Here is a 26,148-nt window from a genome sequence, read left to right as displayed (position 1 = left end):
ATTGGGGACACAGACACACAGAGCCCAATTCCCGCCCCCCCCCCCCCCCCCCCCCCCCGACTCTCCATCAGCTCCTCCAACCTCCCCCAGTATCCCTGCGGGGTCCATCAGCGGGATCCAGCTCTGCCTCGGAGCGACGAACCGGGAAGGTTTTAATCCCCCAACTCCGAGCGACGTGACGATGCGCCTGACGTGACGATGCCCCCCCCGCTCCCCCCCCCCCCCCCAAAATAAATAAGGATGTTTATATATATATAATATATATATATTTAAAACAAACGAACAAACAAACAGCTATCTGGGTGCTGGCGATGGAGCAGGCGGGTTAGCGGGAGGCCCAGGGCAGGGGGGACACCGCGGGCGTATTGTCCCTGGGGTGGTCCCGCGGTGTGGCCGAGGGTCCCGGGAAAGGGATTGGGGTGTGGGGGGTGTGGGGGGTGTGTGTGACAGCGCCACGACCCCCCTCTGTACCCCCCCCCCCCCCCCTCCCCCAAAGCAGGCACACACAAAACCGGAGAGCGAGGCAGGTTCCTGGCTGTACGGCATCCTCCGGCCGGTCCCCAGGGATGCTCGTTAACGCCGTCCTCCTTCCTTAGCGCCTTCCCAAGCGAATGCACCCCCTCCCCCCCCCATCTTCTCCACGCCCCAAAAGCGGTGGGGGGGTGGGTGGGGGGGGGTGTGTGTGTCCCCCAGCAGTCCAGTGCAGTGGCTGGGGGGGGGATGGTGGGGGGGACTGGGGCTCATCCCCCCCCCCCCCCCCCGCCCCAACCCCGAGCACACAGAGAGCAGCCGGGTTGGAGATGAGAGGCGCTGGGGCTGGGGGGTGGCAGGGAGGGAGGTGGGGGGGGTCAGGACCCTTCCCCTCTGCATATAGGGGGGTCCCCTTCCTCGCCGGGGTGGCCCCAGGGGGGGGCTGGCAGCCGTTCATGCTCTCCAGAGGAGGAGGTGGTTGGTGCTGTCGTCCCGGCCCACGGTCTCGCTGCTGCTGGTCAGGCGGAAATCCTCGTAGCCATCGCCGCCGCTGATGACCAGCAGCTTGGGTTTGGAGAGGGCGAGGGCGGGGGCGCGGGGGCGCGACGGGTCCCGTTTCTCGGCCTCGCTCGGCTTCTCGGCCCCTGCCAAGCGCAGAAGCCCGAGGTGCTGTCAGGTGGCCCCCCCCCCCCCAGCTCCCCTGGTCCCCAGCAGCATCCCACCGGCATCTTCCCACCGGCATTATCCTACCGGTATCCCACCAGCATTATCCTACCAGCATCCCACCAGCATCATCCCAGCATCCTCCCACCAGCATCCCACCAGCACCACCCCAGCATCATCCTCCCAGCAGCATCCTCCCACCAGCATCCCACCAGCACCACCCCAGCAGCACCTTCCCACCAGCGTCTTCCCACCAGCATTATCCTACCAGCATCCCACCAGCACCACCCCAGCATCATCCTCCCACCAGCATCCTCCCAACATCCTTCCGCCAGCATCCTCCCACCAGCATCCTCCCAGCATCATCCCACCACCACCATCCTGCCAGCACCACTCCAGCATCATTCCACCAGCATCCTCCCACCAGCATTAACCTACCAGCATCCCACCAGCATGCTCCCAACATCCTCCCACCGGCATTATCCTCCCAGCATCCTCCCACCAGCATTAACCTACCAGCATCCTACCAGCATCCTCCCACCAGCATTAACCTACCAGCATCCCACCAGTGCCACCCAGCACCGTCCTCCCACCAGCATCCTCCCAGCATCCTCCCACCACCACCATCCCGCCAGCAACACTCCAGCATCATCCCACCAGCGTCCCCCCAACATCACCACCGCTTTCCCAGCTGCCACATCCTGGCCCCCCAAAAAACTCCTCTTATCCCCAAGTAACCCCTCCTACCCCAAATTAGCCCCTCCCATCCGCATTAGCCCCTCCCTCCCAAAACACCACCTCGCCCCCACATCGCCACCTCTCCCCACCCCACCCGGACCCCAGCGCTGGGCTGGGTGAGACTCAGCCCGTGGCTTTCTGGTGGCTTGTCCCTGGGGGAATTCATGTCTCACAGGGAAATTTGGGGTCACTCGAGTGATCCCCCAAGCCCTGGGGCGGGGGGGTGGGGTGGGGTGGGGTGGTTTAGCACCCAATTTCCCCCTACCCTAATTTTTCTCCCTGGATTTTAACATGGGGACCCCGACGGCCACATTTCAAGGCTGTTCCCAGATGTTTCCCAGTGCGGTGGCATCCCCTGCTCCACCAAAACCATCCACCTCCCGCAGAGCGGGTCCAGATTGGGGCGCCCCCGACACCCCGTCACCCCACCTACCCGTCTCCCTCGGCACCGGGAAGAGGACGTCGAAGCCGTCGGGCAGCTCGATGGCGGTGAGGAAGCGGACGTGGCCGGTGTGACCCTGGGAGAGCCCCACCAACGCCGGGGCCGCCTTGGCCGAGACAGCGAGGGTCAGCACCACGCCGGCGCTGGTCCCGACCCACAGCAGGTCCTTGCAGGCCAGGAGAGCCGTGATCCGCAGGCAGGCTGCCTTGTGCTGCCGGATGATGGCATCCGAGCCTGCCGAGCGGCCCGGCCGTCAGCATCGCCCCCTGCCCGCCATGGGGCCGTGAACCCCACTGAACCCTCCCAGGGGGGATCTGCGGCACGTGGGGCACGGGGAAGGGACCCCACAACCCCTCCGGCTGGTATCAAGCACCCCAGGGTGCTGGCAGATTGGTCTGATGGATTGTGGGATTATGCAGATACCCAGGGGCTGTCCTATTGCCCCGTGGGATTATGCACACGCCCAGGGGTTGCCCTGTTTCTGCACGGGATTATGAAACCACCCAGGGGATTCCCTATTACTCCATGGAATGATGCAGCCACCCAGGGGCGGTTTTATTCCTGCGTGGGATTATGCAGCCGCCCAGGGAACATCCTGTCGCCCCATGGGATTATCCACCTGCCCAGGGGCTGCCCTATTGCCCCGTGGGATTATCCATACGCCCAGGGGTTGCCCTGTTTCTGCAGGGGATTATACATCCACCTCTCACCCGTGGGATGATGCAGCCACCCAGGGGCTGCTTTATTACTACATGGTATTATGCAGCCGCCCAGGGAATGTCCTATCACCCTATGGGATTATCCACCTGCCCAGGGGCTGCCCTATTGCCCCGTGGGATTATCCATACGCCCAGGGGTTGCCCTGTTTCTGCAGGGGATTATGAAGCCGCCCAGGGGGTTCCCTATTACCCCATGGGATTATGCACATGCCCAGGGATGCCCTAATTCCCCGCGGGATTATACATCCACCTCTTACCCGTGGGAAGATGCAGCCACCCAGGGGCTGCTTTATTTCCATGTGGGATTATGCAGCTACCCAGGGAACGTCCTATTGCTCCACGGGATTATCCACCTGCCCAGGGGCTGCTCTATTGCCCCGTGGGATTATGCGCATGCCCAGGGGCTGCCCTGTTTCTGCAGGGGATTATGAAGCCGCCCAGGGGGTTCCCTATTGCCCCGTGGGATTATCCACCTGCCCAGGGGCTGCCCTATTGCCCCGTGGGATTATGCATCTGCATAATCCCAAGGACGAACCCCCGTGAGCGTGGCAAGCTGGGTCTCCTCCCCCAAAGCCGGCCGGGATGCAGGAGACACCGAATTTCCCAGCGCTGGATGCTGCGGGGCATCGCGTTCTCGAGGCGGAGGGTGGCACCCACCGGAGCCAGCGCTGGGCGCCCACCGGGGAGGCGTCACCGGTGGGACTTACCGGCGAGCATCTTGTGTACCGGGGGGGTGATGTCGGCTTCGGCCAACTGCTCGTAGCTGGTGGCGTGGTACAGCCGGACCTGGGCGCTGCTCTGCAGCGCGACCCACACGCCGGTCCCCGTGCTCACCATGCAGGTGACGCTGCGCCCGCTGTCCTGTCCCACCTGGAGCGTGTGCTGGGGGGGGGGGGGGGACACAGAACCACGGCGACGCCGCTGACGATGCCGCCGATGCCCCTCGCCGTCCCCGTCCCCCCCAGCCCAAACCTCCCCACGGTACCTCTTGCGCCAACGTGGTGGTGTTGAGGACGATGACCCGGTTTTGGCAGCCGCACCACAGCTTCCCCGCCACCGCCACCATCTTGGTGATGGGGCTCCCTGGCGAGCCCAGGGACAGCGTCTTGGAGTTTTGAGGGTCCCAGAAGCGGCCTGTGAGGGTGGTGGGAGTGGGGCGGATAGTTAAAGCACCCCCAAAAACCCCATCGTGACCCCGTGGATGGGATGGAGCGGCTGCAGATGCCTCTCTCCGGGTGTCCCCCCCGTTAGAGGGGACACGAGTGGATGTCCCCAAGGGATGCCAGCGGCAGGCAGAGACCAGGAGGAGGGCGCACACCTCCTCCATCTGGCTCTGATTTGGGGGTCTCCAGCATCCCTCGAGGGATGTCCCTTCCCTTCCCGTGGAGGCAGGGAAGCCAGCGGCACCCTGAGCGCCCCTCCTCAGGGGGCTGCCCCAAGCCACCCACCCAACAGCCGCCGCTTTGGGGCTGCGTTTAACCCCCCCCCCCCCCGAGCAACCTTCGGTGGCCCCCATCCAGCCTCACCTGCCTCCCGCTGGTACACAACAAGCTCCCCGTTGGCCAACGACACGAAAACCTGGTTGTCCAGGTACCTGCGGGGAGAAAAACCCTTCGAGCCCCGCTCAGCCACCCCAAACGACCCCACGGTGGACACCCTGGAGCCGAAAAGCCCCCTTCCCCCCTTACAAGATGCACATGACAGCAGCAGCGTGTTGCATCTTCATGCTGTTCTTCCTGTTCCGGATGTTGTCCGAGGACTGGTACACGTGGATGCTGCGGGAGAAGAGCAAAGCCCGAGGCTCACCTGGGGTCAACGTCCACCCCACGGACGTGTGTGTCGTCCCCCCCCCCATCCCTGGGGATGTACCAGCCGTCCTCGGTGCCCAACCACATGGAGCTCTGATGGGCTTCGGGGTCAAGGCTGAGGAGGTCCTCGAGGCTGCCCCGGGTGAAGGAGCCGCGGCTGGAGCGGCGCAGGGCTCGCCCGTCCGTGGGACTCTCGCCGTGCCGGTTTTGGCTGTAGGTGCCAGCGATGGGCATGAAGCCGGGCTCTTGCTCTTCCTCTGAGCTCGTCGTCTCCGCTGTTGCCTCCTTGCAGCTCGGGATCTCTTCATCTGTGGAGGAGGAGGAAGGAAGGGGTCAGATCAGCACCACCTGACACCCAGCGAAGTGATGGGGAAGAGACCAGAGGTCCCCTTGCGATGGCAAGCCTGGGGGAGGATGTAGGGATGCTGAGCCCCAAAACCCACTGAGTTTTACCCAAAGCCACCAGCTCCATCCCAGCCCCACAAGGCTGGGCTGATGCACCCCCCCCCCGCCCCCCATCTCTTTTCCCAGGAGGTTTTTTTTTTGGCTTGAAAGCCTCCACCTGGGGAATTCCTTGAGGAAAGAAGGCAAAGTGGCCAAAACAATGGAGCTGCTCATCATTTTAGTAGGGCCTGTAGTGACAGGACCGGGGGGGATGGTTTTCAACTAAAAGCGGAGAGATTTAGCCTAGATATAAGGAAGACATTTTTTACACTGAGGCTGGTGGAACACTGGCACAGGCTGCCCAGAGAGGTGGTGGAAGCCCCATCCCTGGGAACACTCAAGGTCAGGCTGGACGGGGCTCTGAGCACCCTGATCCAGCTGAAGGTGTCCCTGCTCCCTGCAGGGGGGCTGGACTAGATGGCCTTGAGAGGTCCCTTCAACCCAAACCGTTGTACGATTCTGTGATTTGGGGGCAAAGAAGTGGTTTTTTGGCTAAGCAGGGACTCACTGCCAAAGCTGGAGGAGATGGTGGAGTGGCTGGCTTGGCTCTGCAGCGTCCCCGACGGGCTGGGCGAGGACTCGTCGTCCGTGTCATCGCTATCAAAGGGCACCAGCTCCCTGTTGCCGCCGTCGACCGGCTCCGAGAGCTCCAGCGACGACCCCGAGATGGAGATGTGCAGGCACGGCTGCGGCCCCGCATCCTCCGGCGGCCCCGGCATCGGCTCCGAGGAGGGGGTGCCCACCGGCTCGGCACGCTCCCTGCCGCGACGAGGGGAAGGGGAGAGGGGGGGAAAGAAGCGGCTCCAGCATTGCCCCGTGCCCGCTGGCTCCGCGGTGCCAGTGGGAATGTCCTACCTATAGGCTCGCTTGAGCCCGGGCACCGAGGCGATGCAGAGGATCCTGGCGGAGCAGACGGCGATGCACGCCTCCACCGTGGGCTCCTTCCGGATGCTGAGCAAACAAACCTGCCCCACGTAACCGTCGCTGTTGCAAACCCAAACCTCGTGCGAGCTCTCCGGGCTGCCGTGGCTGGGAGAAGCACAAGAAAACTGCCAGGGAGCAAAAGACGGGATGAGTCGGGTCATTCGGGAACGACGCGGGACCTCTCAGCCTCTGGCCACGAGCCCACCGGGATGGAGAGGGCTGTGGGTCCCGTGGAGGGCGCTCAAAGCCGGCCAACAAGTACCTGCATCCCACTCCGCGTCTTCATGATGGGGATGGCCTTGAGGAACTCGGGGTCCAGGCAGTTTTTGCTGGAGGCTGGGAAAAATCAAATTGGGGGGGGATGAACGAAGCGATGGAGGCAAGGGGGCTGCGACGCCGAGCCCACCGCCGCGCCCGCCTCCCCGGTCCCTGGCGTTACCCAGCTTTTTCTTGGCGTCCTCGAAGGCTTGCTCGAAGCCGAGGCGGGCGTCAGGGTTGGGGAACTCGAAGATGAAGGACTCGGTGCCGTCGGCTTTGGCAGTGCTGAGCTCCACCTTGTTGGGGGGGAAGGCCATGCTGAAGGACAGGGATTGCTTCTCCGCCAGTTCCCGGTGGATGGCGGCCATCAGGTCCTTGATCACGTCGTCCAGGCTCTGGGGACGAGGACAATGCTTCAGCTCTTGGGGATGGGCCACCACCAGCCACATGCCTGATGATGCCCCCGTCCATCCCCTTAGCATCCTTCAGAGGCTGCCCCAACCCCACTGTGGCTTTGGGGCTGGTGGCATCTGGGCCCTTTGAGGACACTCATGGCCATCAGCCTTTCCATAGGTTCTCTCTCCCACCGAGGACGTCCCAGTTGGTCCCATGAAGAATGTGTCCAGCCAGGGGACAGCACCAGGGCCACCATCCCCCATACCTGGTGAGGGAAGCTGAGGGTCTCTGACAGCTTGCTGACTTGCCCCAACGTGCTGAGGTCTTCATCCAGGCGGCAGATGCTTTTCTGGATGCTCTCCCGGTTGGTGGCTTGCGAGGCACCTGCGTGGGGACACGCACGTGGCGTTAACCCCTTCCTCCCTGACCCTGCGCAGGGGAACCTTCTCCCCGCCAGCCAGGGAGGGAGCGATGGCTTTCGGGGTGGGGTGGGATGGGACACTCCAGCAGGCAGTGACAGACCTTTGACGATGTCCACGTCCTCCAGCGGCAGCTTCCAGAGCAGTTTGTACTTGCTGGCGGTGTCGATCACGCTGGCTGCCGTGTACCTGCGAGGTTGGGGGATGGCTGAGCTGCACCCATGTCCCCCAGCACCCCAAAGCCAGGCCAGCGGGTGGGGACAACTCCAATAGTGTGGGTTAACGCCGGTGGGTCCCCCCGCCCAAGCCTGGTGGTACTCACAGGCTCATGGAGCTGCGGCGGAGGGAGCCCGACTTGCGCTTCAACGTGGTGCACACCAGCAGGTCCGTGAAAAGGAAGAAGGAGCGATCCTTCTTCCCACCCACCGCCTTCTGCAGAGCCGTGGGAGACACCAAGGGGTTAATGTCCAGCCCCCCCACTGCTGGCGCTGGGAGCAGTCCCTGCCCCAGTTTCCCCAACGCCACCATCTGCATGGGGACCAGCCGTCACCTCGTGATGGCGAAAGGGGACATTGGGTGCAACGGCCAGGGGGGCAAAGCCACAGGGTCCCACTCATGGGGAAGCACCAGGGCTGTAGGAACACCAAGCACGGGCTCACCAGGACCCCTGCGGTCTCCACCTCCAGCCTCCCTATCCACCCCTGGCCCAGGGCTGCTGTGGGCTCTTCTGGCCTCCTGCCTGCTCCTCAACCAATCTTATTTTTCCCCACACATTTGGGGAATTTTATATGGTCCCCATCCATCTGTCATCCATCCATCTGTCCATCCTTTCATCTATACTTCCATCCATCTATTCCTCCATCCGTCCGTCCATCCATCCATTCCTCCGTCCATCCATCCATCCATCCATCCATCCATCCATCCATCCATCCATCCATCTTCCATTCACCTTCCATCCGTCCATCCATCCATCCATTCCTCCGTCCATCCATCCATCCATCCATTCCTCCGTCCATCCATCCATCCATCCATCCATCCATCCATCCATCCATCCATCCATCCATCCATTCCTCCGTCCATCCATCCATCCATCCATTCCTCCGTCCATCCATCCATCCATCCATCCATCCATCCATCCATCCATCCATCCATCCATCCATCCATTCCTCCGTCCATCCATCCATCCGTCCATCTTCCATTCACCTTCCATCCATCCTTCCATCCATCCATGGCCTCCCATGAGCACACAGCCACCCCACAACCCGCAACCACAGCCTCCCACTGCCCTGTCCAGTACACGCTGCCACAGCCCTGCTGGGGACAAGGGACAACGGACCACCCCTCTCTTACCACTTCCACGACCATCTCCTGGCGCAGGAACCTGCGGAGCGGGGCCTGGAGCTGTTGGGATAAGGAGGCTCGTGAGTGCGGAGCCCCAGGGGGTACCCTCATGGGCTTCATCCCCTGCCCCTGAGGCGCCCCCCGCCTCAGAAATGGCACTCCAGCCCCTTCCCAAACCCCCAGGAGCCCACCAAGGCCCAGTGATGATGGGGAAAGCAAACCCTGGAGGAGCAAACAAGTAACCCAGCCTGGGATGACCCAGAAAGAACAGAAATGGTGGCATTTTGGGGAGAAGGAAAGACCGACCCCAGGTAAGACCCCTGCACGTACATCCTCCATCCCTTCGATGTGGGACTCGATCTCCTGCACGATCCGGGCGTTCCTCTCCACCTCCTCCGCGCTCTTCATCCCCTTGTTGATCCTCTCGGCCACTTGCTTGATGTTGCGCTGGGCGTCGATGAGGAAAGGGTGGTCGGGGTGGTCCTCTGGCGTGTGTTTCAGCAGGTCCTATCATGGGGACACGGCCGGGAGGTCACCACGGGCAAAGCCTGGGCATCGGTGGTGCCAGGACACCCCCAAGCAAAAGCCCCTGTTGTGCTGCTCTGGCTTCTGGGAGTGGAAACCAGCCGCACGCAGGAAAGGTTTTTGCAAAGAACCGAAGCCTTGAGCTTTGGCCACCTCCAGTCTGGTCTTTGCCACCTCTAGAGAGGCCACCAGCTCCTGAGAGCACATCATCACCTTGCACGGACGCCTGAAACTCATCCCTGGAAGTGTTCAAGGCCAGGCTGGATGGGGCTTGGAGCTACCTGCTCTGGTGGGAGGTGTCCCTGCCCATGGCAGGGGGTGGACTAGATGGTCTTTAAGGTCCCTTCCAACCCAAACCAGTCTGTGGTTCTATGAAAGCACATCCCCACCAGCCTCAGCGCCAGGGAGAGTGACCCTGGCACAGGGAAACCGAGGCACAGAGGGGGTGGCAGTGCGAATGGTCCCAAAATGGCACCGTGACATCCAACCTTCCAGCAGGAATGTAGAGCAGAAGGGGGCTACACACCCGTAGGGACATGCTGGGGGGGCCAGCGGGGCACCAATCCTCAGGGTGACCATGGCCAGAAGGGCAGAGCCGTGTGTGTGCCTGGGGACATCAACTTTGTGCCAGGGGATGGGATAAAGGGACCAGGAGAGATGCGAGACCCCCTAAAAGCTCCTGTTACGGGGCGGTGAGGAGGAGCCACGGTCTCACCCGCTGCCAGCACGGCACAGACGGCCTATTGCCCGCACCCACCTTCACCAGCAGCTCGTATCGCGGGATCCTCTGCACTGGCTTGATCATCAGGTCGGACAGAGCCTGCTTCTCCTTGTTCTCCCGCATGCTTTGCTGCAAAACACCCGTGGGGGACAATGCCAGGGCCATTGAGTGGGACACAGCAGGGACCCGATGGGCCACCAGCCCAGGACCTAGAGCAACACCCATTTGGGGGCAGGGTGACTCCTTTTTACACCCTCCGGAGTGACTCTGGTTCATCCCAACTTGGCCTCTTTGCAACAAAACCAAGGCAGGGGATCCCAGTCTGACCATAGGTTACCAGTTTACTCCCATTCACCCCACCCTGCCCCACCACCAGCCCGGAAGGTGGCTCTGGAGAGGAACCGGGACGCACCTCCAGGAACTTCATGAATGCCGGCCGGGCTTCCTTGGCGATCCTGACAGCATCCTTGGCGTTGAGGAAGTTATCGATGTAGGCGGAGTAGATGTTCACCAGGACATCCTTGGAGAACTGGGAGGGGAAAAGAGGGGGTGGGGGGGGAAAAGGGGGATAGGTCCAGCATGGGCATGCCTGGGAGAAGCTGCCCCAAGGGTTAATCCTGCCTCAGGGCTGGCGTGGGGAGGGCTCGTCCACCTCCCGCCCCCCCCCCCCCCCCCCCCTCGATTTTTCAACCCTGACATTTCTGCTCCCGAGGCAGAAAACACGGAGCTGCAGACCCGGCCGGTCCCCGCAACACCCCGCCGTTACGCTAAGCAGACGGCGGGCCTGGAGATCGTCTCCTGTTCTCCATCCCAGGCGCGTTTGGCCCGTCCTTTAATCATCCCCCTGCCTCCTCCTCCAAAACTTCTCCTGCTGGGGCCGCGTCCAAGCGCGGGCATGCCTGGGTTCCCCAGGGGGGAAATCCACCCTGCGAGGACCTACCGACTGCACGAGGAGGTCGCCCACTTTTTGCTTCTCGTGCCAGTTCTGCACGCAGTCGTGGATCTGCTCCAGGAACTGCTCGTGGTGCTCCAGCAGCTCGGGGATCTGGTCGAAGATCTCATCCACCAGCGATGGGTCGCACAGCAGCGAATTCTCCGGCTGCTTCAGCGGCTTCATGTAACCCTGCGGGGAAGCAAAGGTGTCGGGGTCTCCGTAGATTCCTCCCCGCCCGCCCCCCTCGCTATGAATTTTTCATCCCATGTAAATACGCAGATCGGTGGCATCCTGCAGCAGGGGGTTCCCCCAGTGAACGTCGGGTGGTAGGACCCACCAGAAGGACCAGACAGCGCCAAGTCCCAGCAGGTTTTGCACCCCGGCCTCCCGGAGTCCCATCCCACCTAGTGCATCCCCATGGTGGCGTGGGGTGTGGGACTGATCTGCACGAGGAACCTCCCAAAGCATGGCATCCTCTGTCCCCTCAGTCACGGCCTTGAGAGGCTCCAAATCTTTGCTGTCATCAGCCTTGGTCACCTCCATCTCCTACAAAGCCCCACCTAGCTGGGAAATCATGGCAGCACGACCCTGGGATCCAAAAGCCGGTGCATTCCTAGTGGGATTTATGGTGTTTTGGACCAGGAAGGGCTGGAGCCAGCAGGGTGGATTCACTCGATCACTTTGCCCAGCAAAGTCTCTTGCTCAAGGCCAGCAGGAAAAGCAGGTCCTCTGCAAGGCTGGGTGGGCAGCTCTGCTACGAAACCCCTTTCCTCCCGCTGTGGGGCAGACCTGCGGAGAGGAGCAGTGCCCCCCGGAATGGTAGAGCTGGATTTGCAAGGAACGCAGGATGACGAAGGTCTTCTCAAGCCTTGCCGCCTCCTCAGCCTGACCGGTATGGAGTACTGGTGTCCATCAAGATGTTGGGAGGACCATGGAGCTGAGCGGTGAGGACAGGACCCACCTTGCGTGGCTTTGGACATCTCCATCCAAGCTGGTGAAGGAGGAGTCATCCCCCAAGGACAAGGTTCCTCAAGCTGATGGTGGCTAGCTTGTGGATACCCAAGTTAGAAGGGCCAAATCCTTCCTGAGGCTCCCAGCCCACTTCACCCACCCTACTGTGGCCAAGACCTCCAGTGGGAGCTGCGCTGGGCTGGTCCATGCCTCCCACCCGACATGAAGCTGGGGAAGAAGTGCACAGAGACAGCTCCTGCCTCGGTGCACAGGTTGAGCAGGCAGGGCTTGCTCATGCACCATCTGGCTTGGCTGGGTGATGCCTCTCCTCCAAGGTGGTCCTTGTCCCTGGTAGCCACCATGCTACGAGCCACGTCACAAATCCAAACCCCTTGTCCCAGCTGAGATGAGGAACTGGGGGCATCTGGAGCGCTGTGACCCACCCCCCCAGAAAGCCACATGCCCCTGTTTGCTCTGTGCCAGGATGTGGACAAGACCTCAGACATTAACGTCCTGTGGATCCCACCCGTGTCTAACCAGTCCCTCCAGTGGGGAACTGGTGAGCCCCAGCATGGCTGTCCTCTCCAACCAGCCTCCTGTCTCACAGGACATGCCCACGGGACAGCGTCTGTCAATGCTGAGACCAGCGGGGACACCACTTGTGACACGCGGCTTCCCCCAAAAGGGAAGTCCTCTCGCTCCTCCAAGCCAACATCTGCACTAGGAGCAGCCTCAAAGGGTCCTTCCCTCCTGCAGCAACATCTCGCAGAGCACATCTAGGTCCACCATGGGGGCGTCCTCGCAGGGCATTTATGGGAAAAAAACCAGGTGGGGGTTGTGAAGATGGGTGCCCCATGCCCTGGTGGACATGCCCAGCAGATGTCCTACAGGCACAGCTTTGTATCCAGCAGAGCAGAGCTCTGATCTTTTCGGTGTTTCCACCTGCAGCGATGCGGTTGGACAACCCACACCTACGTCTCCAGGGCGTTGACCACCATTAACCTCTTGAAACACCTTCATTAACATCTGAAATGTGGGGTGGACCCGCCGGCCAGGCTGCTCCAGGGGGGTTGGAACAAGCTCAGTAAAAAAAAAGGACAGAGAAAACCCCTTGGCCCAGGGCTGTGGGTGAGGACACCCAGCAGAAGGTGGGTGAGGACACCCAGCAGAAGATGGGAGGACATGGGAACGGGGGGTGTAAGGGGTCCTGCATCATGGGATGGCTACCAGCAATGGCCCAGGAGATGGGGTGCAACATGAGGAAGAGCTTTTGTGGGTCACGCACGGGAAGGGGTTTGGGGACACGATACCTGCCAGGTGACAACCGGCCAGGAACGTTACAGGCTTGATTCGGGGGACAGAGCTGACCCCCACACCCCGCTTTTGACACTACCGCCCCGCTGCTCCCACCTCCGGTCCCGCTGTCCCCCACATCCCCACTGTCACCCGTCCCCAATCCACCCCCGCGCCGCCTCGGTGCTAGCAGAGCGCCCGCCGTTGGGGGTCTGACGTGGGGTCCCGGGGACGGTGACCAGTGAGGGACACTCCCGCCGTGACGTGGTTTGGGGCGTCACGTCCCCGGCCGCGCCGCGTTACCTGCATCAAGGTGCGCAAGGACTCCACGTAGGACTGCTCCGTGTCCAGCAGCGTCATGATGACGTGTTTCCTCATGTCCTGCCCCGGTGGAAAGAAAGACAAGATGAGTTTTGGGGGCGACACGACGGAGGGGAGCTCTGTGGCGGGTGTCAGTGCCAGCGTGGGGGGCTCAGCGGGGTGGCTGAACGCCGGAGGAGCCCGGCTGGAGTCCAGCTCCCCTCTGCTCCCTCTCCACCCCGATGGAGGAATCCGGGAGGATTAGGAAGTACATGACACCGAGCGCACAGAGACGCCTGGTTTCCTCCGCGGCCGCGTCAGGAGCCCGCCCTGGATCTCACAGCCCTACATGGGTCGGTCCCGGCGCCCTCCGTCTCTCCGGCGGGTCCCGTAGGAATTCGCCTCCCGCCCGGCACCCCGGGCACCCCGGCGCTGGGCCGTGGTCCCAGGAGGACGATTAATGGGGTGGTGGGGAGCCCGGGGAGGTGGTGGTGCGGGATGGTCTGCCAGCCTTGGGAAGCAGATGGGTGGGGGGTCTTCTTGGTTGTGGGGCTCGGAGACCCCCCTCGCGTGCAGCACCCCTGCAGCTCAGCCTGGGGGCGAGAGCCTCCAGGGCCCAGGGTGTGAGACACCCCAAAGGTTTGGGGTGCAGAGATGCTCCAAAGGCTCTCAGCGCAGAGACACCCCAAAGGTTTGGGGTGCTGAGATGCTCCAAGGTCACTGGGTGCAGTGATACCCCAAAAGTTTTTGATGTGGAAGTACTAGAGAGGTTCTGGGTACAGCCATACTCCAAATATTTCGGGTGCAGAGATGGCTCTGGAGGTGCAGAGATACCCCAAAAGTTTTGGGTGTGGCTACAGTCCAGAGACTCTGATTGTGAGACATCCCAAAAGTTTTGGGTGCAGAGACACTTCAAGGGCCCTGGGTGCAGAGATACCCCAAAAGTTTTGGGTGCAGAGATGCTCCAGAGACCCTGGGGGCAAAGACACCCCCAGAAATTTTGTGTGTGGAAGTACTACAAAGGTGCTGGGTACAGTGATACCCCAAATATTTTGGGTGCAGAGAAGCTCCAGAGATGCAGAGGTACTCCAAAAGTTGCGGGTGCAGAGATGCTCCAAAGACCCTGGGTGTGAGCTACCTCTGGTGCAAGACACCCCAAAAGTTTTGGGTCCAGAGATGCTCCAAGTGCCCTGGGTGCACAGGCACCCCAAAAGTTTGCATGCGCAGACTCTCCAGAGACCCTGGATGTGAGACACCCCAAATGTTTTGGGTGCAGAGACCCTCCACTGGCCCTAGGAAAGGAGATGCTCCAAGGTACTGGGTGCAGAGACACCCCAAGCTGTGGGTGCAGGGACACCCCAAAGGTCCTGGGGGCTTGGATCCCCCCCAAAGGTCTTGGGTGCTTGGACACCCTCAAAGGTCCTGGGGGCTTGGACATCCCCAAAGACCCTGGGTATAGAGACCCCCCCAAAGGTCCTGGGTGCTTGGACACCCCAAATGCCCTGGGTACAGAGACACCCCAAGCTGTGTGTGCAGGGACACCCCAAAAGTGCTGGGGGCTTGGACCCCCCCCAAAGGCCCTGGGTGCAGAGACACCCCAAACTGCAGATGCAGGGACACCCCAAAGGTCCCGCATGCTTAGACACCCCAAATGCCCTGGGTACAGAGACCCCCCAAAGGTTCTGGGTGCTTGGACACCCCCCCCCCCAAAAGGCCCTGGGTATAGAGACCCCCCAAAGGTCCCGCATGCTTGGACACCCCCAAGGCACTTTTGGACACCGCCAATGCTGTGGGTGCAGGGATGCCCCAAAGGCCCCGAGGAAAAGGATCCTCCAAAGGTCCTGGGTGCTCGGACACCCCAAAGGCCCTGGGTGCAGAGACACCCCAAGCTGTGGGTGCAGGGACACCCCAAAGGTCCTGGGGGCTTGGACCCCCCAAAGGCCCTGGGTGCTCGGACACCCCAGCGGCCCTGGGTGCAGAGATGTCCCCCTTGGCCACCACAACACGCTGGGCCCGGGTTCCCCTGACCCGCTGCCTCTAGGGGTGCTCCCAGAGCCACCGAACCCCTGTGTCCCCCATCACCTTGTGGGATGAGCCCATGTCCCACAGCCATGCGGGGCTGAGTGTGCCCTCCCCCCACTGCTCCCAGTGGGGACCCGTGCTGCGAAGCTGCTCTGCAACCACAGGAGGAAGCTTCAGCCCAACCATCCAAACCACGGATGGAGGCCACCGTCTCCCCGGCACCCCCCAGGGAGCAACCGGGAGGGACCCTGGCCAGCTCTTCCTTGGTGCTTGAGCATAGAGCCGTGCCTCAGTTTCCCCACTCATCCCCCCCCCCCCCGATGATACTGGCCTTTTCAACCAAGCAAGGAGGAAACTGCTGCCTAGAGCCAAATATGACGGCGATGGGTCCAAGCTCCCCCTGGAAAGCTGCCCCCCGCCCCCCCCCCCCCCCCCCCCCCCCCAAACACGGCGATGCTGGAGACCTCGGGGTCGCTGGCTGAGACCTCCCCACTTCGTTACAGCCTGTATGTTCATTAACACCGTCACTGCCGGATTAATTGGTTGTAATTATGGAGCTGAAGGGCACCCCCCGGAGAGGATGGGGCCGTAGCGGTACAGAGCGCCTGACCCCACCCTGCCCTGCCTCAGTTTCCCCAACCCTCGCACAGACGGTAGCTCCCTGCCTCGCTACGATGCTCCCGGCATTTTCCGGAGCCATCCCAGCTCAGGACCGGATTGATGAGCTGAACAGGCTCAGCACCGCACGCCACACCAGCAGCTGGGGATTTGCAGCAGGGGGGGAAGACGCAGGATGAGGCCCAACTGTTGGCAAGGGGATTATTTTTTTTTTTCCCCCCACCGTTACGGCAGCAGCATGATGGTGGCAGGGGGGAAATTCCCCCTGGGATGAGCAGGAGCTGGGGGTAAAGCACCATCCTGGCAGGGTGAAGTGGTACCCGGGTGGGGGCAGGATGCGCCCCACTGCATCCCTTACCCCAGCAAAGCTTCACTCCCACGGGGCCGATGCTGCCTCTCCATCTGCTCTCTTTGGGGACCCCCCCCTCCCCACCACACACACAGCACCCCGGCCTCATCCTGCCTCCCCCGAGGTGCTCAGCACCCTCAGGATCAGCCCCCACCGTGATGGGAATCGAGGCATTTCCCCCCCCCAGCCAACGCCTCCACGGTGTAAATCAGCATTGGGGTAAATCAGCATTGGGGGGGGGGGGGGTGTGGGGGGGTGGAGGCTGGTGGCAGCGATGGCTCCAGCACGTCCCCCCCCTCCAAAAACTCTGGGTGGGAGCATCCCCCCACTCCCCACGATCCGGAGAAGCCTGGGGGAGGGGAGGTGCTGGGGGGGGGGGGAAGCTGAGGATGAGGATGGAGGCACCGTTGCCACGGCAATCGTGGTCCAGACCCCGCAGGTGCCGGGTTCTGCTGGGCGCACACGTGTCCAAACATGACGCATCCATGCACCCCCACCCCATAACATCCCCCCCCCCCCCCCCCCTCCTTTTTCCCTCTGCATCCTCAGGACCCCCCCTACCCCTCCATCCCTTTCCCCATCACCTCGGTACCACCACGACCGCCGCAGCCCTTCTCCGGCAGCTCCTCGGCCGCCCCGCCGAGCCCGGAGGTGGCGAAGGCCGCGTCGATGCCGTCGCCGATGTCTCGCATGTCCTCCAGCGCGATGGTGAACTGCGCCAGAGTCCTCACCATCTGCAGCATGCGGGTCCCGGGGGTCGGTCCGTCGCACGCGGCCCAAGGAATTAAAAATATTTTATATAGATCTCTCTTATCTGTCCAGCGATCTCCTCCCAGATACCCTCTTCAAAGGAGCTGGAGCGCTGCGTTGGGTTGCAGCAAGGAGGGGAATAAAATAGAGAAGCTATTTATATCGATAGGATTCTCTCTGTGTGTGTATATATATATATATATATATATATAAAAATATATATATCTATGCAAAGAGCCCTCCCGCAGAGCGGCTGCAGGATGCGTGCGCCTGCGTCCGTGGCGGCACGCGGGTCCCCGGCCCCGGGTGCTACCGAGGCAGGGGCAGGCGAGAGCGATGGGCGATGGAGGCAGAGCCGTGCCCACACACACACACACACACACACACACACGCGTGCGGCTGCAGGCAGGGCCAGATCCTGCTGCGGGGATGCTGGCGGAGGAGGGTGCTGGATGGGGGGGGTGGGGGGGTTGGGGGGGGCGGGGGGAGTGATGTTTTCTTGAGGCACGGGATTTTTTTGGGGAGGGGGCGCGCAGATGGTGCTGGGTCAGCATCCTGGGGGTCCCCATCCTCATCACTGGGCGGTTTCATGTCGCTCTCCCCGACCGCGCAGACGGGGAAACTGAGGCACGGAGCAAGCCCATCCCGTCCGTGTCCGTGTCCCGCCCCCCCTCCCTCCCCAAATCACCCTGCTCGCCGGGTGATGCACCCTGCCCGGATCCATTTGTAGCACTCCCCTCCTGCTCCGTTAATTAAAGCTAATTAGCCGCTCACACCACATCACCCCCCCCCCCCCCCCCCCCCGGTTTCCACAGCAACGGCGTGCAGCAGCGCTGCGTCCTCCCCTTGCAGCCAGGAAATTTCCTCCTGGGAAGGAGGCCCCTGAGCATCCCACCCCGGGGAGGGGGCCGGGGAGGGCCGGGAGAGGGGCATACCATGCCGGCCCCGCCTCCCCCAGCCCCCTCCCCGGGGTGCCTGGCAGAGAACGGCCAACTCGGTGCATGTAATGCGAGGGGAGCTGCAGCAGCCTCCAGTACACCCCGGCAGGAGGGACCTGCAGCAGCCGGCCGTGGGCACGACGGGTGCCCGCGCTGCCCCCGGTGCAGCTGGTTGCATTAGGAGTCCTGAGGCTCCTCGCAAGGCAGCGGCTCCTGTAACTCCTTCTGCAGCGTGGCGGCGGCCCCCGACGCATTTCTGTTGCAAGCCCAGATCCGTTTGGGTTGCAGCCCTGGTCCCACCTGAATTGCAAACCTGGGCTCTTCTGGCATCCAATCCCAGACCCATTTCTGCTGTAATCCCTGTTTTATTTGGGTTGTAATCCCAGACTAATTTCTGCTGCGATCCCAGACCCATCTGGGTTCCAATCCCAGACCCATTTGGGCTGCAACCCCAGGCCCATCTGTGTTGCAATCCTCAGGCCCTTTTCTGTTGCAGTCCTGCACCTATCTGGGTTGCAACCCCACCCCATTGGGGTTGCAATCCTGGGCCCGTTGGGGCTGCAACCCTGGGCTCATCTGCACTGCAATTCTAGACCCATTTGGGTTACAATTCCAGGGCCATTTCTGTTGCAATCCCGGACCCACCTGGATTGCAAATCTGGGCCCATTTCGGTTGCAACCACAGGCCCATCTGGGCTGCAATCCTGGGCCTGTCTGGGTTGCAATGCTGGGCTGCTCTGGGTTGCAACCCCAGCCCTGCTCAGTTTGCAATCCTGGGTCCACCTGTGTCGCAATCTTGGGCTCATTTGTGTTGCAAACCCCGATCCGTCTGGGTTGCAATCCCAAACCCATTCCAGTTGCAATCCCAGACCCATCAGGGCTGCAATCCTGGGCTCGTCTGTGTTGCAATCCCAGCTCCACCTGGGTTGCAACCCTGGGCTCATCTGCACTGCAATCCCTGCCCTACCTGGGTTGCAGTTCTGGACCCATTTGGTCTGTAACCCCAGAGCCATCGGGGTTGCAACCCCAGCCCTGCTCAGTTTGCAATCCTGGGTCCACCTGTGTCGCAATCTTGGGCTCATTTGGGTGGCAAATCCTGATCCGTCTGGGTTGCAATTCCAAACCCATTCCAGTTGCGATCCCAGACCCATCAGGGCTGCAACCCTGGGCCCACCTGCATTGCAATCCCAGTCCCACCTGGGCTGCAACCCTGGGTTTGTCTACCTTGCAACCCTGGGCCCATCTGCGTTGCAATCCCTGCCCCACCTGGGTTGCAGTTCTGGACCCATTCGGCCTGTAACCCCAGAGCCATCGGGGTTGCAACCCCAGCCCCTGGGATTTGCAGCCCTGGGTCCATCTGGGTTGCAATCCCAGCCCCACTTGCTTCGCAGCCCTGGCTCCAGCCGCATCGCCAGCCCCGGATCCACCGGGGTTGCCACCCCAAACCTGTTCCTTTCGCCACCCCAAACCTGTTCCTTTTGCCACCCCTCCCTCGTTTCAACGCCAACCCCAGCCGCCCTGCGCCACCGTGACGCTGCAGCAACGCCCGTGACGCTGCTGCGATGGTGACCCGGCCGCTCCGCCTGCAGCAACGCCCTCCAGCCCTCCCACTGCCTCCACTGTCCCCAGGGCGAGCAGGGGGAACCCCCCTTCCATCCGCAGAGGGTCCTTCCCACTCCCCGAACGCCACGCTTGGGTCGCCCCCTTCGCTTCACGCAGCATCTCCCCGCAGCAGCGCTGCGAGCGGGTTCCTCCAGCGCCTCCTCTGCGGCCGAGCTTCTGCCGATGGGTTTAAAACCCCCTCTCCAACCCACCCACCCTCCGGAGCTGTTGGCAAGGAGGGAGGATGGATGAAGAAGGGTTAAGCCCATCGGTGCCTGGACTGGCCCAGGAGCCAGGCTGGATCCCGGCTCTGCGTCCCGGGGCCCAACGGAGGTCCTCTCGCCATCGCCCAGGAGGAGCAAAAAGCCGGAGCGATGCCGCCGTCCCCACCGGCCGCCGAGCCTGGACCCCCCTGCGCGCGGCCCGCAGCCCACAGGAAATTCCTGGGAGTGTTTGGCCACTCCAACAGCGCTGCCTATTTTTAGGGCCAGTCTAAAATATGAGCCGGTTATTTTTAGCAGCGCGGCTCTTTGTAAACACCTTTAGATTTCCTTTCGGACCAGCCTTCTTTTTTTTTTTTTTTTTCTAACCCGGGTGTTTCCTCCCCCCCAAAACCCCCAAACCCTCCCAGGAAAAGCATCCTGATCCCTTGGGATGGAGCCAAGGGGTTCATCCCCCATCCCAAAGGCTTGGGCCAGCACCACAAAAACCCCAAGATGGAGCGGATCCAGCACTGGGGGTTTGGGGAGCAACTTGGCTGCACCCCAAGTCCAGCATAGGGGGTTTGGAGAGGGCGCTTTTCCCCAGTTTTTCCCTCTGGCACTGGAAATAGAGCCCCGCTTGGCCTCCTGAGGAAGGACGGGAGCTCTCTGAGCTCGCTCTATTTTATGTTTTAATAAGCCTCTGGATGCAAATGCATCATTTTGCTCTTCCCCATCCCAGAGTAACAATGCAGGAGGAGCTTGAGCATCCCTGGGGATTTTAAGACATCCTAAAATATTTAAAAAAGGACCTCGCGAATCATGTCCTGCCTCCGCTCCCTGCAAACAAACAGGCATCGGTGGAGTCCCCAAAACTTCATTTTTTAAAGAAAAACGGGCATTTAGGGGAAAGGGAGAGCAGGGATGTACATCCATGAGGAATCCCAGCCATCCTGGTAACCTCTGGCCCTTCCGCCCAGGCTGAGACCGCGCACACATCGGTGCATATAATGATGCCGCTTACAGCCACACTGAGGACTCCCCCCCCCCCGCCCCCACCCCCAAAATCCTGCTGCCGGCAGGAACTGGGTTGATGGAGCCTGGGACGTGCGGGCGGTGTCACACGCACTGTCACCGCCCGGCTGGGATGCTAAAATCACATCCCAAGGGAGGGGGGAATCTCTGTATCCCCGGAGACACCGTTTCACCCCAAAATTCCCCTTCCTGGCCCCACAACACGCAGCGTTTCTCCAAGGTCAGCGGTGTAACAAGTTGTGCCAGGGCTCAGCCGTACCCTGGGCGAGCTGTAGCAGGGATTTTGCCCCCAAGACCTCACTTTGGGGCAAAAAAAAATACAGCTTTAGGAAAAATCTGGAGGGTTTCGGATCGTTTTGGGAGTGGGTTTTGCCACTCGGGGCTTTTTCAGCTCATCCTCCCCGCAGCTGCAGGAGGAGGAGCTAGCCCAGCTTCGAGCAAAATTATCCCCACCCCTCCAAAACGTGCCAAAATTTTAAGAATAAATAAACACAAGTTGTTTCTCCACCATTAGAGCTTGTCCCCACCGCTGATGCTCCGCACTCTTGGGGCGGGTATTCCCTAGGGGCTCGTAGTGCAGTTGTGCTCGGGACAGCCTGAATCTCGGCACCTCCTTGAGACCTCTGCTCCCAGTTTGGAAGGAACTGGGGGGGGGGGGGGGGAACTGGGATTTCTGCGCCTTTTCTTTCCCTGGATGCTTCTTCCTGGGGCAGATCCCACTAGAGGGAGCCGGGACATAGAAAGAGCTGCTGGCCCGTGGGGGCAGTCCCCTGCCCCAGGGAGCCTGCAGTGCATGGTGAAGTCCCAAGCTTAATGATTTTAGCACACCCTTGGCTCGATTTCTATGAAAACCCTGGAAAAAAAAAGGCTTGGAAACAAAACTGGACCCACTTCCATTCATCCCAATGTGATGAGCAAACACCTCCACAGCAAACGGCACCATCCCGCCACAGAAAACTTGCTTGCGCAGCCAGAAAAGCCCCTGGCTGGCACCAGCACCCAAAATGGGATGATGCTATTACATCCAATTCCGTATTTCCTCAATTGCTCGGTTTCTGGCAGGAAAATCACTTGGAAAAAGAAAAAAAAAAATCACATTATCTCCTCTCGGGCTGTTTTTAAGCAGGAGGTTTGATTTGGTTTTGTAGGGCTTTCAAGGCAATCGCATCCAGCCTTCACCTTGGGAGAAACGAGGCTCAGCCCTATGTCCCACACAGCTCTGCGCCACAGCGGTGGAGGGACAGCAGCCACCAGCCAGGAGAAGACCTTGTTCTGCTGGACACCAGCCCCAGCCATCCCTGGGTACCAGCCCCTGGCATCCTTGGGTCCCGATCCCCGGGCATCAGCAACTCCCATCGCCGGTACCAGTCCGCCCCATCCCTAAGTACCAGTCACCTCATCCCTGGGCATGTCACTCTACCCCTGGGTACCAGCCACCCAATCCATGGTATAGGCCACCACCATCCCTGGGCACTGGTTGCTTCCATCCCTGGGCACCAGTCACTACACTCCTGGTACCAGTCACCTCCATCCCTGGTACCAGTCACCTCCATGCCTGGGTACCAATCACCTCCACCCCTGGTACCAGTCGCCTCCACCCCCGGTACCAGTCGCCTCCACCCCTGGTACCAGTCACTGCCACCCCCGAATACCAGTCACCCCATCCCTGAGTACCAGTTGTCTCCACTGCGAATACCAGCCACTGTCATCCATGGTTACCAGTCACCCCATCCCTGAGTACCAGTCACAACCATCTCTGGGTACCAGTCCCCTCCCTCCCTGGGTACCAGTCACCTCCATCCCTGGTACCAGTCACCTCCATCCCTGGTACCAGTCCCCTCCCTCCCTGGGTACCAGTCACCTCCATCCCTGCTACCAATCACCTCCATCCCTGGTACCAGTCACCTCCATCCCTGGGTACCAGTCACCTCCATCCCTGAGGACTGGTCACCTCCATCCCTGGTACCAGTCACTGCCACCCCCGAATATCAGTCACCCCATTCCTGAGTACCAGTCACAACCATCCCCTCCCTCCCTGGGTACCAAGCACCTCCATCCCTGCTACCAGTGCCCTCATCCCTGAATACCAGTCATCCATCCCCGGGTACCAGCCCCCTGCATCCCTGGGACCATCCCTGGGTACCAGCCCCCTGCATCCCTGGGACCACCACGTCCTGCAGAAACCCCCCCTCCACATCCCAGGGGGGACACGAGGACCTGTGCTGCCGAAGAGGGGCCGTGCGCAAGCCGGGACGACGCCATACAGCATCACGTCCGGGGCTGCCTCCCCTCCCCGCCCAGCCGCTCGCTCTTCTCCCACGGGTAAGAGAAGTCCGAGCCGCTTTCCGAAGTGTAACTTCTTGAAAGGAAATAAGAGCATAAATCAGCAGCTCTGATTCAGCTCTGCTTCGGTTACTAAGAATACTCCCGTGTTTATTCGCAGCCCTGGGGCTGGAGATGTTTGCTTTTCCCTCGGTCGTGGTTTTTCCCAGGCTCCCAGCTCGCAGAGGAGCCTTGATTTGTTCAGGGATGCTCCCATGGAGAAACCCGGTGGCAAAACCACCCCCGGGATGGGGAGGAGGAGGAGGAGAGCAGCTTCAGCCCTGAACGGATGCACCGAGAATTCAGCTGTTTTCCCTTCTTTGACTTCCCTGCTGTGGTGATTCATCCCGGGAGGACACAGCCTGGCTGTAATTCTGCTTTTTAAGTGTGAGAAAAAAAAAAAAAAACAAACCAAACCAGGAATAAAAAATAAAGGAGTTGGAGCCATTTTTTCAGGGCAGGGTGGAAGGATGCTGGGCATCCCGGTGCCGTCCTGGTGAGCGGCAGCGCCATGAGCAGCACCGGTGGGATGGGGAGCAGGGAGACGGTGGGAGGCTCGTTTCCCAAAGCCACAAAAATTCACCCTCTAAATGCATCGCGGGGCTTTTCCCACGGGATTTTCACCTGGAATCAGCGTTTGCAGCACCACCGCTGGGGTGCGAGGGGTTCCCTGCCCCCCCCCCCCCCCCCCCCCCCCCCCCCGCCCCCTGCTACTTGCCAAAATATGAGGCTCAGGGTCATTGTGGCGCATCTCAGGGCATCCTCCCACCCAATCTGCGACGCTCACCCAATTTACACCCGACCCCCTCTCCCCCCCGCCCCCCCCCGGAGACCATCCATCCCCTGGCACGTTTGCAGAGGCCTTGCAAAACTCATGTCGCCGCGGGCCAGGGCCCGGCGGGGGCTTGCTGGCCCCCCGTTTGCAGCCAGCCTTTGCTGAGCCCTAGAGCAGCTTTCACCAAATATGGAAGGTTTTTTTGGCCTCCGGTTTTCGGCACGCAGGCCGCGGCCCAAGAGCGCAGCTTTCAGATGCTGAGGTCAGCCACGCTCTTCTCCCCTCCCCTGCCCCCGCCCCGGCCCTCCTTCTCCGCTGCCTCCCGATGTCCTTGGCCCTGCACCCACCAGGGGGGTAACGCCGCCCCCGACTCCCCAGCACCCCTGGATCCCCCACCAGCATCCCCCAGGGCTGGCACGAGGCGCACACCCGCGTCCCTGCAGCACCTCCAGAGCAGTCGTTATCGGATTTGGGGAGGAGAGGGAAGCCAGGGAGAAGGGTGCCCGATGCTGGCACCCCTTGGCATGGCTGCTGGGTGCCAGCCTGGCACATGTGGGTAGGAGGTGCCCTGGGTGCCTGGTGGCATGTGGCGTGGATCCAGGTGAGGGGAGGTGCAAGCAAACTTGGGGTACACAGAGGGGTGCTGCCCTGGCACTCAGAGGGTGATGGGTACCAGGAGCCATTGGCCACCAGGAGCTGATGGGCACCCAGGAGCCACTGGGCACCTGAGAACTAAAGAACCTCCAGGAGCTGATGGGCACCCAGGAGCCACTGGGCACCCAGAAGCCAGTGGGCACCAGGAGGTGACTGGCACCCAGGAGCTGATGGGGGCCAGGAGCCAGTGGGCATTCAAGAGCCAAAGGGCACTCAGCAGCCAATAGGCACCAGGAGCAATGGGCACCCAGGTGCTGGTGGGCACCAGGAGCCATTGGGCACCAGGAGGTGACTGGCACCCAGGAGCTGATGGGGGCCAGGAGCTGATGGGGGCCAGGAGCCCGTGGGCATCCAAGAGCCAGTGGGCACCTGAGAGCCAAAAGGCATCCAGGAGCCACTGGGCACTCAGAAGCCAGTGGGCACCAGGAGCCAGTGGGCACCAGGAGCTCATGGGCATCCAGGCCTCCATGTGGACCCAGAATTACAGAGGCACCAGAAAGCAAGAGGTACCCAGGAGCCAATGGGCACCCAAGAGCTGATGGATGCTCAGAAGCTGATGGATGCTCAGGAGCTACCCTGGAGTCCATGGGCACGCAGGAGCTGATGGGCACCAGGACGTGGCAACACCAAGGAGCTTATGGGCACCCGTGAACTGTTGGGCACCCAGGGGCCTACAGACACCCAGAAGCCAATGGGCATCCCATGGGCACCCAGGAGCTGATGGATGCCCAGGATCCCATAAGTACCAGGAGTCCATAGGCACCCATGAATCAACAAGCACCAAGGAGCTGATGGACACCCAGGAGCCAACAGACACCCAGGAGCTCATGAGCATCCAGAGTCCATGGGCACCCAAGAACTGATGGATGGTCAGCATCCAACAGGTATCCAGGAGCCCTTGGACACCGATGACTCCACAGGCAGCTGGGAGATTACAGACACCCAGGAGCTGATGGGCACCCAGAGTGCATGGGGATGTAGGAGCTGATGGATTCCCAGGAGCCAACAGGTACCAGGAGTCCATGGGCACCCACGCATCCACAGGCAACCACAAGATGACAGGCACCCACTAGCTGATGGGCACCAGGAGCCAACAGGTACCAGGAGTCCACGGACACCACAAATCCACAAGCATCCAGGAGCTGATGGATACCCAGGAGCTGACGGACACCCCCAGGAGCTGATGGGCATCCAGGAGCCAACAGGTATCAGGAGCCCATGGGCACCCACAAATCCACAAGCATCCAGGAGCTGATGGATACCCAGGAGCTGATGGACCCCCCCCCAGGAGCTGATGGGCAGCCAGGAGCCAAGAGGTACCAGGAGTCCATGGGCACCAAAGAGCTGGTGGACACCCAGGAGCTGCTGGGCACCCAGGAGCCCTGAGCCCTGAACAGCCCATGCCATGCCCCTGCCCCGGCCCTTCTCATGCCCCTCACCCCCAACATGAATCCATGCCCTTGACAGCAGCCTGAGTGCAACCACTAGGAGAAGACCCACTTTGAGCCCACACCAGCCTCCATCCCCAGTGTCACC

The 26,148-nt window shown here is 61.4% G+C and overlaps 1 protein-coding gene across 1 annotated transcript in view; it reads right to left on the bottom strand.

The window, feature by feature from the left end:
• Positions 1 to 924: 924 nt before the first annotated feature.
• Positions 925 to 26,148, bottom strand: part of ARHGEF17 (Rho guanine nucleotide exchange factor 17) — a 37,613-nt gene continuing 12,389 nt past the window's right edge. The window contains exons 2-21 of the mRNA XM_086481595.1: positions 13,351 to 13,428; positions 10,810 to 10,992; positions 10,282 to 10,398; positions 9,906 to 9,998; positions 8,954 to 9,130; positions 8,633 to 8,683; positions 7,605 to 7,714; positions 7,386 to 7,471; positions 7,129 to 7,247; positions 6,649 to 6,862; positions 6,472 to 6,545; positions 6,141 to 6,334; positions 5,794 to 6,044; positions 4,903 to 5,149; positions 4,722 to 4,808; positions 4,560 to 4,627; positions 4,019 to 4,167; positions 3,741 to 3,915; positions 2,306 to 2,548; positions 925 to 1,115 (exon numbers count right to left, since the gene is read on the bottom strand). Coding sequence (XP_086337721.1) covers positions 925 to 1,115; positions 2,306 to 2,548; positions 3,741 to 3,915; positions 4,019 to 4,167; positions 4,560 to 4,627; positions 4,722 to 4,808; positions 4,903 to 5,149; positions 5,794 to 6,044; positions 6,141 to 6,334; positions 6,472 to 6,545; positions 6,649 to 6,862; positions 7,129 to 7,247; positions 7,386 to 7,471; positions 7,605 to 7,714; positions 8,633 to 8,683; positions 8,954 to 9,130; positions 9,906 to 9,998; positions 10,282 to 10,398; positions 10,810 to 10,992; positions 13,351 to 13,428 — 2,907 coding nt within the window. The remainder of the gene's footprint in view (positions 1,116 to 2,305; positions 2,549 to 3,740; positions 3,916 to 4,018; positions 4,168 to 4,559; positions 4,628 to 4,721; positions 4,809 to 4,902; positions 5,150 to 5,793; positions 6,045 to 6,140; positions 6,335 to 6,471; positions 6,546 to 6,648; positions 6,863 to 7,128; positions 7,248 to 7,385; positions 7,472 to 7,604; positions 7,715 to 8,632; positions 8,684 to 8,953; positions 9,131 to 9,905; positions 9,999 to 10,281; positions 10,399 to 10,809; positions 10,993 to 13,350; positions 13,429 to 26,148) is intronic.

This window comes from Leptosomus discolor, chromosome 1, assembly GCF_034619465.1.
Source record: "Leptosomus discolor isolate bLepDis1 chromosome 1, bLepDis1.hap2, whole genome shotgun sequence".
Lineage (NCBI taxonomy): Eukaryota > Metazoa > Chordata > Aves > Leptosomiformes > Leptosomidae > Leptosomus > Leptosomus discolor.
Note: the sequence above shows the minus strand (reverse complement) of the source record. Positions and strands in the feature narration are given on the sequence as shown.